The sequence below is a fragment of the Hipposideros armiger genome, unplaced genomic scaffold (assembly GCF_001890085.2).
Source record: "Hipposideros armiger isolate ML-2016 unplaced genomic scaffold, ASM189008v1 scaffold_970, whole genome shotgun sequence".
Lineage (NCBI taxonomy): Eukaryota > Metazoa > Chordata > Mammalia > Chiroptera > Hipposideridae > Hipposideros > Hipposideros armiger.
The window spans coordinates 354,736-366,863 of NW_017732320.1; the positions used below are offsets into that span (position 1 = coordinate 354,736).

Consider the following 12,128-nt stretch of genomic DNA (forward strand, 5'->3'; position numbering starts at 1 on the left):
CCAGGGGACGGTCCCTCCTGCCCCGTCCAGCTCCTGGGGGCTCCAGGCGTCCCTGGGCGGGTGGCCGCCTCCCCCCCGTCTCTGCCTCCGTCTCCACGTGGCGTCCCCTCTGTGTCTGTGTGTCCCTCCTCTTCTGTCCCCGATAAGGACACTGTCGTTGGGGTCAGGCCCCCCGTGACCCAGGACAACCTCCTCTCAGACCCCTCACTCGGTCCCATCTGCACAGACCCCGTTTGCACACAGGGTCCCGCCCGCAGGTTTGAGGGTCAGGACGCGACGTCGCAGGACGCGGTGCTCGGACGCCCTCCGGTAAACGGCTGTGTGTCCCTCACGGCAGGTTCACGGGCACGGACACGGACACGTATGCGCCGTGCCCCACGTATATTCTCCAGGACGGCCGCACGGCCGGCTGCCTGCTGGACGTCCCCGGGGACGAGATGCTGTATGTTTCCATCTGGAACGGCACGTCCTCTGTTCTCACTTGGAACTCCTGGATCCGGCTGTTCTGTAAGTGCCGAGAGCCCCGAACCCGCCCGGCTCGGCTGCAGAGCCCCCCGTTCCGACCCGCGGCCCAGACGAGGCCGTGCGTCCGGGACGGCCCGTGTCCACACGCACGCGAGGGGCAGAGACAGGGGCTGCACGGCGTGGGGAGGCCACGTGCCCCCCGTGAAGGCTGTCCTTTCAGAGCAGGAGCCACAGAGGCGGCTCACGCGCTGGGCGTCCCTCCAACGTGGGGACAGAAAGCCCGCCTGCCCCCGCCTCCCACCCCGTCACTTTCCCCGGAGGCTGCCCGTCTTGGAGGGGAGACAGTGTCCCAAAGAAACCTCCTCTCCGAAATACTCTTTATTGTACGTTTCTTAAGACGGTGTTTTCCCCCCCAGAATGGGGCGTCACAGGCCCATCTCAGCACCTGAGCTGTACGGACCCTCTGCTCATAAAATCCCTCACGGACCGTCTGTGGGCGTCCGAGGGCTGACGTCACTCACGTCCAGAAACTGGCAGCTTAAACTAAAATGTATTTTCTCCCCCGTCCTGGAGGCCAGGAGGCTGCCGCCACGCTGCCCCAGGGCCGCGCTCCCTCCGGAGGCCCCAGGGGACGGTCCCTCCTGCCCCGTCCAGCTCCTGGGGGCTCCAGGCGTCCCCTGGCGTGTCCCCGCGTCAGCCCCTGTGTGCCTGTGTCTGCGCGTGGTGCCCGCTGTGACCCCAGGCCTGAGGCGGCTCGGTCTCCGCAGAGGGGGCCACCGTCCTCGTGTGTGTCGTTCGCAGTGAAGCCCAATCCCCCCAAGGACCTGAGCTACCGCTGGCACGAGGACGCGCTCAAGGTGACGTGTCCCAAGCTGCCCTTCCCGGACTTGCTGTACGAAGTCCAGCACAAGAGCACCTTTGACAGCGAGTGGCAGGTGAGCGCCGGGCGCCTCGTCCGGGCCCGTGTGATGGCGGCGTCCAGGTGTCAGGGGGAGGATTGTTCATGTGGCTGTAGTGCCTGGCGCGTGTCCGGCCAGCAAGCGACCTCTCGGGCACGGGTCTGGGGGGCGGTTGGGGGGCCCCAGTCCTCCCCGTCTGCAGTCCGGCTTCTGTCCTCGCAGCCCTTCCACTGATTAGACGAGGCTCACCTACATGATAGACTGACTTACAGTGAACTCATCACAGCTGTTAATCAAGCTGCAAACACCTTCACGATGGCAGCCAGTGAAAAGAATCCACAGTTTTTCTTTTCCTTTTTTAAGGACGCGCTTGTCCCCACGAAGGAATTCTCCAAAATCGTCTGTATGTTGTTTGTGACACAGCACTGTTTTCACGCTTTCCGGACGGGAACACAGAGGCGGCGGCGCGTTCGTGTCTGGCTGGCGCTGTCCTGGGCGTTGAGACAAAGTGGCCCAAGAGAGCCGAGACCTGGTGTGACGCCCTGGCATGACGGCCACATGTCCAGGGGTCGTCCCTGACGGCCGCGTCCGTTTTCTCTCCCCAGGCCAAGGAGGAAGAGGCATGCAATGTAACGATACAGGCTCTGGACGCCGAGAAATGTTACTTAGTCCGGGCCAGGGTGAAGGCCATGGAGATCACCTACGGTTTCGACACGTACCCCAGCGACTGGTCAGAGGTGGCACATCTGCAGGGGGCTGAGCTGCGAGGTAGGGCCCGCTACGCAGCGGTCAGATAATAACAGATAGACGGATGAGGGACGAACAGCCGGCCGCCCAAATCCAGCCCTGACACCCGAGCCCCCAGCCGCACAGGCGCCGGGCCCCCCGTCGGAGCCCACTCACACCATGTCTCCCCCGGGACTTGCCTCCCCGACACCTCGCCTTGCTGCCGCTGAGCTGCATGGAGGAACAGCGTGGTGGGAGGGGGAGACGTCTGGAGCCCCCACGCAGGGTCGCGTTGACGGCTCACAGCACCAATGCATTTTGCTTTAGATTCCTGCCCGGAGATAAGGCTCTTCCCAAAGTTCCTTTTAATTTGTGGCATGGTTGCCTTCCTGACCATGGTCCTCGTCTTCCTGTTTGTGTGGAAGCTACGGAGGTAAGGACGACGCCCGCCTGTCTCACGTCTCACACACACACACACACACACACAGACCCACCTCGTCCACTTTTTAACTGCAGCTCTAGACATAGCCAAACAATATCCTCCGAGGCCAAACACGAGCTGGGCTGTGTCAGACGGCTTGGCAGCTGTGCCCTCCCGGCTCCGCTCAGCACGGACGTGGACGCCTCATTTAAGTCTTCCCAGTGGCCCATTGTGTGCTGGGGAGGACACGAGGCAATCAGACATGTCTGGACTGGGGGCGCAAACAGCAGAAATGGATTCAGTCCCAGTCCTGGAGGCTGGAAGTGCAGGATCCACAATTTCTCCTGAGCCCTGAGCGCTTAGCTTGTAGACAGCCGTCTTCTCTCCATGTACTCACAGGGCCTCTCCTCCACGTGCACGCACAGCCCTGGTGTCCCTGCCCCTTCTCATAAACCCACCAGCCATATCAGATTAGGAGCACATTGAATGACACCCTCTTGGGTTCTGTACCTGGGGTCCTGTGAATTAAACTGACCAAGGACCGCTAATAGGAGAAAAGGCATATGTTTCTTTATTGATGTAATTCTGTTTTACATGCATGGGGGCTTCAAAAAAAACAGATAACCCCCTCTCGCTTCCCCCCCAAAAGCAGTTAGTCTGGGGGGCTTATATACCATTTTAACAATGGGTGATAAATTGGGCAGCAGTGGTTTTGGAGCTCTGGGCAGGGTGTACATTGAGGAATGGTGACTAAGAAACGTTTGAAGGAAATGAAGGGTAGATAAACGTTGTCTCTATGGAATTATCTCTGTGCCACCTCTGGTGATAAGCCTCACCCTCCATTTCCTGGTAAAGGTGGCGGGGGCATGTTCACAAATGGAAACTTTTTCTTGCTTTGCACAGCAAGAACTCCATGTCCTGCTCCTGGGCCCGGGCGGGGGAGGTACAGAGCCTTTCTCTATTTCTCCAGGGCCTTCCGCTCAAAATAAGCAACGTGTCCAAGGGCCATGTTTTTGGGGTGACATCTGCTGCCCCCAGGCTGCACCTTCATGGCCTCATGTACTTTCAATGACCTCTTAAAGGCCTCACCTCCAAACACAGTCACCTTGGGGTGCGGGTGGGTTCAGGATTGAACCTATGAATATCAGGGAGGCGGGGACGGGGGACACAATTCCGTGCCAAACACCAAGGAAATGGAAATAAAACTTCCTGGGTGATAGGGATAGTTACTCTATAGGAAGGTGAACCCCCACATCACACTCCTGCTGGGTGGGCTTCCCGTGGACGCTGAGAGTAGGGTGCCAGCCAGGGAAATGGAGGGGGGCACGTGCCTTGACACAGAGGGCGCCATTCCATCCGGGCGCCGAGTCCCTGTGGCTGAAATCTCCAGCCACCCTCAGCCCCTGGTAGGGGCCTGTGTCCCTCAGATGTCCACTCCCCGTCTGACCAGATTCGCCGTGTCCATTTCAGGATGAAGAAACTGCTGATGCCCAGCGTGCCCGACCCCAAATTCACCTTCCCCGGGCTGTTCGAGGCCCATCGGGGAAACTTCCAGGTAACGGCCGCCTTTCTGGGCCTGCCCCATGGCCCTGCGTTGTCCCACGCTGATCGCGCCCCAACGCTGTCTTCTCGGCAGCACCGGTGCTGCCAGCCCTTTCTGATCTGAAAACGGCAACTTCATCACTTTGCTGTTTCTCGGTCAGAGAACAAGAGAAGCTGCAAAGGTCTCAAACAACAGCTTCTCCTTAAATCAGCCCCAGAGATCAGCACCCCCACCGGGGCGCTCAGGCTAATCGCCTTCTGATCTCATCAGGAAGTCAGGCTGTCGGCGTGCTCCCTCCGTGGGGCCGCACACAAAACCGTGAGCTTCCGCGGTCCAGTGTGTGTGCTCGTTATTTCATTCCTTGGCTAAGTGCTCTGGAGGGCTGAGCGCCAGCGGGCGGGCAGTGAGGGGCCGGGGACCAGCCCCCGCCCCCCAGGACCTCACCAGATGGTGGAGAGTCAGGCGTGGGTTTTATAGGACAATGTGAGGAGAGCTTTGTGAGTTCTCGGGGGCCTGTGACAAACTGGGGGGGCTCAGAACATCACAAATTTATGGAGGCCAGGAGGCTGCCACCAAGCTGTCCCAGGGCCACGCTCCCTCCGGAGGCCCCAGGGGACGGTCCCTCCTGCCCCGTCCAACTCCTGGGGGCTCCAGTTGTCCCTGGGCGGGTGGCCGCCTCCCCCCATCTCTGCCTCTGTCTCCACGTGGCGTCCCCTCTGTGTCTGTGTCCCTCCGCTTCTGTCCCTGATAAGGACACTGTCGTTGGGCTCAGGACCACCTTAGTCCAGGTCGACCTCGACTTAATTTGTTTACATCTGCAAAGACACTATTGCCAAATAAAGTCTCATTCACAGGTGCTGGGTGTTAGGACTTGAGGACATATTTATTTTGGGGGACGGGGTTTGCACCATTCAACTTGCTACAAGAACAAGGTGACTTTGAAAACGATTTAGGTGTAGGAGAGGAAAAACGTCAAGGGGGACAACACACTTTACCCTCTTAGGTTCTGTGTGCGAGGGCTGCAAATTAAATGGGGAAAAAAAGGACAGATTCAAAAGACAGATTAACAGGAAAAACGGTTTCTTTCACAAGCACACGATGGGGGTGTTCACAAAAAAGAAGGGAAAACCCCAAAGAGGTGGTTAGGCCTTGGAGGGCGGGGGAACAAGTCATTTTAATGAAGGGTGATAGAGTGGGAATAAGAGATTAGACGGAGGGGGAAAGCGTTTGGGCTTGTGAGTGGCAGCTAAGACGTGGGAGGTGAGTAGGAAATGCATGATACGTCAGGGCGTTTAGGAAAGTTTGCTATAGAATAATTCCTTTCTGGCTTGTCTCTGGACTGGGAGGCGTGAGGAGGGCTCCTTCACAAATGGGATTTTGTTTATAATCGGGAAATTGGATGACATGCTTTTTTAAACAGCAAGCAGGAAGGCAGAGAGGCCCTCCCGTGTTTTGTTGATTTTTAACTGCCTGCCGCTGAACACAATCGTCACGCCAAAGGGGCCCTTTTTTTTGGGGGGGTGGGGGTGCAGTGTCCTGAACCTTTTCAATGAGTCAGGCGTTGCGGTGGATAAGAAAGTCCTCATGTTAGCGTCTTCGTCAGGCCAGCCTGGCTTCAGACCTGCCTTTTGTCCCCAGCCTTCGAGGACTGGCTTGCCAAGAGGCCAAACGTGACGGTCTTTCGGCTCCATCGGGAATGACATTCTCCCTGGAGGGACCCTGCTTGGTCCCAGGACCGGGAGCGCCCTGGGTGCCGGGAGGGTCTGTGGGGACGCTGCACCAGGGTCTGAGTCACCCTGTGTCACACTTGCAGGAGTGGATTAAGGACACGCAGAACGTGACCCAGCTGGACAAGGTGGAAGAGGGGGAGCAGGAGTGTGTGTTGGAGGAGGCCCCGTTGGTCCAGCACCCCAAGGCTGAGATGGACACGTCCACGGACATGACGACAGACCCCCTGTGCCTGCAGATGGAGGACAAGGAAGCCCCCGGAGACCCCAGGCAGCCCCCGCAGCAGGCCCCCCAAGGCGAAGAGGTGATCTCTCTCGGTGCCTTTACGTTTGTGATGAGTGATAACTCATACGTGACGTTATGAGGGGCTGCAAACTCAAAGCCAATCTCGGGGCTGCGTTGATATTTAAAAGCCGCAGGGAGCTTCTTGGAGACTTAAGAGCCACCCAGCACCATGAAGGGAACCCCCCGGACGAAGTATGCCAACATCTGGGGAGCACTGCAGACCCACACTGCCTAACCCGTGCTCTTAGCCCCTCGTGCCATCTTTGTCAGCATGCGAGGGCTCGAGCGTCAGTGGGAGACACTGGTGGGGGCCCTGCAACCACCTTCCATCGTGCATGCCCCCCGCCCACCTCCCACTCCAGCTCTTTCCCCATTTCCACTTGCCAGCACTTTTTCTCCGATCTTTTGTGACGTGGGCCATGCACCCAGCAAGCGAAAGGCATCGTGCTTTGCAGATGCCAATCAGCCACCCAGCTCTGGATCCAAATGGGGACAGACTCACTTGGCAGCAATTGGGGTGTTTCCCGCCCCCCTCCCCGAGACTCTGTTCTTCTTCCCAAGTCCATTCACACTCAGGACCTGGGTCTGTGACGGGGCAGAGACGTTTGAATGTGAGGCCGCGCTGTGCCCGGCCGCGGGAAGCACCCCCCAACCCCCACACCCAGCGAGTGTAGGTTCTGTTCTTGCCTTTCTCGTTGAAATAAAGAGAAAAAGAGAGAAGCACGCAGAGACTGGGGCAGCTACTGAGGTTCCTGCAGATGGCGGAGGTCGTCTATTGCTTTATCTCCTTGTGTTTTGTGCACAGGATGTTTCTCTGTTACTGAGATTTGGGGTCAGGGAGCTGGCACGCAGTCGCCTCCTGTGTTCCTGCAGGGGGCCATGAGTGACGTGGGTCAGAGGCCCGGACTCTGTGTGTGTGTGTGTGTTGCGGAAATGCAATGAAACAAAATGTTCTAAATGTGTATCTTTTTCTTTTATCATTGGTGTCAGGTGCACAGAACAACATAGTGGTTACACATTTATATATTTTGCAGCTGCCAATCTGTACTTCTTAATCCCTTCCCTTTGTCACCCAGCCCCCCCTCAACCCCCCTACCATCTGGCAGCCATCAGTGTGTTCTCTGCATCTAGGAGTCTGTTTCTGTTGTTTGTTTGCTTATTTTGGTCTTTAGAGTCCACAGATAAGTGACATCGTGTGGTGTTTGTCGTTCTCTGCCTGACGTATCTCACTCAGCATAACGAGACCCTCTCGGTCCAGCCGTGTTGCCCCAAATGGTAAAATGTCCACGACATGCTGGCTGCCTGATCGTCCACGGTCCTGAGCCCACCCCGGGACGGGTGTGGATGCACGGCCCCGCCGTGCCCGCGGCTGACGTACACACACGTGCGAGGTCTGCCGTGTGAAGAGGCTGATTACTGAAGGCTGAGCTCAGCTCACAGGTGAAGGTGTAACCCCGGGAATTGAGGGCATTTCCTGGGACACCCCTCCTCACATGGCCGTCCCTCTGTGTGTGTCTGTGTCCTCACCTCCTCTTCTTATAAGGACACAGTCCTGTTGGGTCAGGGCCCACCTAGTGACCTCATGTTACCTTAATCCCTTTAGCAAGGGGGATTAAATCAAGGATCTGAGATAAGGCCGTCCTGGATCAGGGGGGCCCTGAACCCAGTGACAGTGTCCTTCGCAGGGACAGAAAAGGAGGGACACAGACACAGAGGGGACGCCAAGTGGAGACGGAGGCAGAGATGGGGGGGAGGCGGCCACTCGCTCAGGGACGCCTGGAGCCCCCAGGAGCTGGACGGGGCAGAAGGCACCGTCCCCTGGGGCCTCTGGAGGCAGCGCGGCCCTGGGACACCTTGGTGGCAGCCTCCTGGCCTCCAGGATGGGGGCAGGAGGATGGGAGGAGATGGCTTTTTGTTCTTTCATGCTGCCCACGTTGGCATCACTTTTTACAGCCACCCCAGGACGCTCACACACTGATGACACCCCAATTCCAGTCCGACACGGCCACATTCCCCCCACAGCCCTGTGTTTCCTGCTGTGGGGTCCTTTCTCCAACGGGGAGAGCGACCAGTCACCCCCATTAAGTGCGTGCGTACATTAGCTTAAGCCCAGAGCCCACAGAAAACGTTTCCGAAAGCTTGAATTATGGTCGCCCAGCGTTTACGTGTGTGTCCAAAACAGAGCCATAAAAACACATGCTCAGAAAACCCCCCAGGAGAAATCGGTTCTCACCGTAATAAAAAGTTCCACCGTCCTTTGGAAGCACAAATCAACGCGTCTTATCACCCGTGAGACAGGGAGTGACAGATGCTTTCTGTGGCTGCTTCAATTACGCAGGAGAATCAATTTCGTTTTTAACAGAAAAAAAAATGTAAAAAAAACATTTTTTCCCCCAGACATTTTCCAGGCCTGGTGAAGTGCCTCTGGTTATTTGGGAAAAATAGGTCGTAAAAATGTCTACGTTTGGTTCGCATCACTGCTGACTACATTTTCACATTTTCTTCAATTAAAAAAAAGAAAAAAAATCCCTTAAGTCTACACATGGTGCCTAGGCATGCCTGCCAAAAATGAAAGCAAAAATACCAAAAAAACCCCAAAAAACAAAACAAAAAAACCCACCCCAAAACTCACATGGATTTAAGAGGTGCTGAGCTTCTAGGTCTAAGAGGCAACGAGTCTAAAGTCAAAATCACTTTTTTACACAGTCCCGAGATGCAAAAGACAGGTAAGGCACGCACGCACGCACGCCCTCACCGAGTCCCGTTTTAAAAAGCCTCGGGTCCTTGCGTACACAATTGTCCCAAACAATTAAATTTTATAGCCAGCGAGCAGGCGATTTCCTATTGCGCTGTGTACCCAAACCCCGGGTTCCCGTCCTGTTTACCTGATTTACCCGCGGTTGGTGAGATCAAAAACCCCATAAAGAGGGAATTTTCTATGTTCCCGGCAAGCCGCCCAGACCTCACAGCTGGGTGGTCTTCTCCGCCTCTCACGGTGGAAAGATGGGGTTTTAGCGGGAGGTTAAGGGCCTTTTCATTTCTGCCTCGTTGGCGTGTGTGTGTTTGCACCTGAAACCCCTCGCCGGGCACGGGTTGTAAACGTCTCGTGGGTAGAGGGTGTTTTTCCCACAGCAGAGGCCATGGGCTGCCTTGGGCTCTCACCCACGGCTTAGGAATCTGGGCGGCCCCAGACTTTCCGGGGTCCTTCAACCATAAACGCCGACCGGGACTGGCTGATCCCCTCCAACGACGACCCCCGGCCTCCCCCCCAAAAAAATGTATAATGATTTTCTATTTACAAGTAGGTGTTGATTCTGTCTAGATATGTGTGCACCTAGACGGTGACCTAGGCATTGTGTTCCGCTGCCTAACAAATTGTTGCAAACCTGGGGCACCAACTACATTCGTTTTTTCGGATACAATGTCACCAACTACATTTGTTTTTTGGATACAATGTTCCCTCAAGGGGCCTGCTTTCTGCTTCTCACGCCTCCCTGCTCCCCAGGCGCACAGATACAATGTAACATTGTCTTCCTTCCTCTTAGGCCTTTGGCGGCTCATCTGATGACTGGCGGGTTCGCTCCTTGCCTTAAATGCAATTGAGTGGGAACCGCTAACGCCACCTGTAAAATCTCCTCTTGCCGCACAAGGCGACACGTCCACGGGTGTGTCCTCAGGGCGAGACGGTCCCAGGGGCCAAACGCATGCCCGTCACAGAGATGGCAGGTAATGCTCCTTTTTTTTTTTCTTCCTGCATCGCCAGGTGCCCACCGTGGTCTACTGTAAACGCCCGTCTTTCCACCTCTGCCACGATCACAGTTTTCCCCCGGGACATATGGACATGTGTCTGCCCTGCTGTCACCCTTTTCAGGCCTTGTCCCCAATCCTTCACGTTGAAAACCACTTTGCATATTGATATCCGGGAGCAGAAGCTGCTGCCACCCCCTCTTTCTTTTTTCTTTTTTTCTTTTTTCCTTCTTCAAAAATGTCTCGCTCCTCTTGTCTTTGACGAGGTTCGGAATCACGGTTCCACGTCCCTGAGAAATTCCCTGCAGGTGTCACCCTAACGTCATCAAGTGACTCTTTCAGCCTTTATGTTTCTGTGGAGAATCGCGTCTGCCTTCCTGTAAAAACATGCAACTTTCTCGGTAAAAGACCGATATGGGTCTGGTTGCATTTCTTCCCGGACACCGTCCTTTTTGTGTCTGTGTGGATGTGGGCCTTCAAAAATGGGCCTCGCTTTACACGTACGGGGTCTAACTCCTCGTTGCTTTTCTACAGCAAACCTGCGGACACTTAGGGGGCAGACCTGTGTATGTTCCGTGTAGACAATCACATTAAGAATAACGGCCCTTTCGGTTTGTTTCAACCTGGGCGTCCCTGTTGTATTTTTTTTTTTTGCGCGGGTGACAACACCAGGTGTTTGAAAATGTCATTTTATGCACGATTGAGTGCCTCACTTCCCGTTAATTCATTATGATCTGCCGTGTCCTCAGGCAGGAAGGGGACAAACTCCTCTCATGACACCCACGTGCATCCTATAGTGACATCCGTGTGGCCGTCTACTGGGACGGAAGACAGTGAGAGTGGTCTTGGGAGCAGCCTGGACTCCTGGCTCTGAAAAACCAGCAGAAAACCTTGCATTCTCCCAGCGCCGTAAACCACCTTTGTCCATAAATTCGTGTGTTCACTCACCGCCCCCCTCCCCGCCCCAGGAAGAGGGCGCCGGCCCCTGCGGCAAATATCCCAAGAGTTACGTGGGGTTGCTGCAATTAGATGCGAAGAATTTCTGGGCTTCTCAGTGTGGGAAACCCATGAACCCCATCTTCACCTTGTGAGGGTGCATTGCCTTTTATTAACATGTCCCCATTCCCCAGGACATATAATATTTTGGGAGGTCTTCCCCACACCCCAACTGATGCACTAGACGGTTTTCAGTGTGTCGGCTGTCAACGATTGCCTCCGTCCACACGTCTGTCAAATAATTCTTGTCTGTATGTCACAGTCTCACCCGTCCGTATGGCCAAATTGCTGCCTCAAATTCGTATCCGATTGGCCTTCCTAAGTCCCAAGCTCTGCGTGGCCGGAAAGGTGGAAAACCGGCATCTCTGTTTCAGTTTTTATTTCTTTAGCCAGGCCGCTCGGATTTACTTGTCAAATACGTATTAGCTGTTAATGAGCATTTTCTTTGTTGGAAAGACGGGCATATAGGCATTTCAAGCGCTCAGCTTTGCAGACAAGGGGCCCTGCCCGAGCTGTCACCCAGCGTGTCCCTCTGATGTGGACCCGGACTTTCAAAGGGAGGTGAGGTCCTCAGAGGACGCCTGGACGTGAAACAACGTGGCTCAGGGCAGCATGAAGCCCTAGCCCCTGGGGCCACATGGACAGGAAGCTTTCAAAGCAGCACACAGGCCTCTACCCAGGTGTGGCAGCCACGGGTCCCCGGTGACAGATGAAGTGACAAAGGGTGGCCACGTAACGGAACCCCTGAGATCCAAGCTTCTAGTGTTACGAGTTGCTCAGGTGACAATAACGTCCCCACGATGGGCGTCTGCTGTGTCAGGGTCATTGTTAGAGTGTCAGCCACACCCCAAGCCAGTGGGTGACCTGAGTCTGATGGAGGGTTTGGGACAATGTCTCAAAATGTGGTGTCAGGCGGGGAGGGCCACATGGCTGCAACGTTGTCAGCTTCCAAGTGGTTCTTAAAGGAACCTTTCTGTCATCATAGCTCTACAGGAAGGTTCGAACTGGACCGGAGACAGAAAGCTTTCCTCCACCCTTTTAGGTTCTGTGCCCAAGGCCTGCGAACTCAACACACAAAAGACAGATTAACAAGACAAAAAAAAAAGCCAACAGAGTTGATCTGCGTGCAGTGTGCATGCAAACAAAATTCAGTGACACATGTACAGAGGGAAAAAAAAATTCCTGGGTGCGTTTTAGGGTCTTTGCCGGGAGAGAGGCTGTAACTCAGATGGACCAATGGCAGGTTAACAAGAGGAAAACACAGACGTTTCTTAGCATGGCATCACGCTCACACCAAAGAGTACCCAGAGATGAATAA

At 55.4% G+C, this 12,128-nt stretch overlaps 1 protein-coding gene across 1 annotated transcript in view; it reads left to right on the top strand.

Annotated features, from left to right (window-relative positions):
• The window catches only part of CRLF2 (cytokine receptor like factor 2), a 13,991-nt gene extending 7,011 nt beyond the window's left edge, over positions 1-6,980 (top strand). Inside the window, exons 2-7 of the mRNA XM_019631005.1 lie at positions 338-507; positions 1,267-1,400; positions 1,970-2,132; positions 2,418-2,523; positions 3,982-4,066; positions 5,868-6,980. Coding sequence (XP_019486550.1) covers positions 338-507; positions 1,267-1,400; positions 1,970-2,132; positions 2,418-2,523; positions 3,982-4,066; positions 5,868-6,146 — 937 coding nt within the window. The 3' untranslated portion in view covers positions 6,147-6,980. The remainder of the gene's footprint in view (positions 1-337; positions 508-1,266; positions 1,401-1,969; positions 2,133-2,417; positions 2,524-3,981; positions 4,067-5,867) is intronic.
• Positions 6,981-12,128: the final 5,148 nt, after the last annotated feature.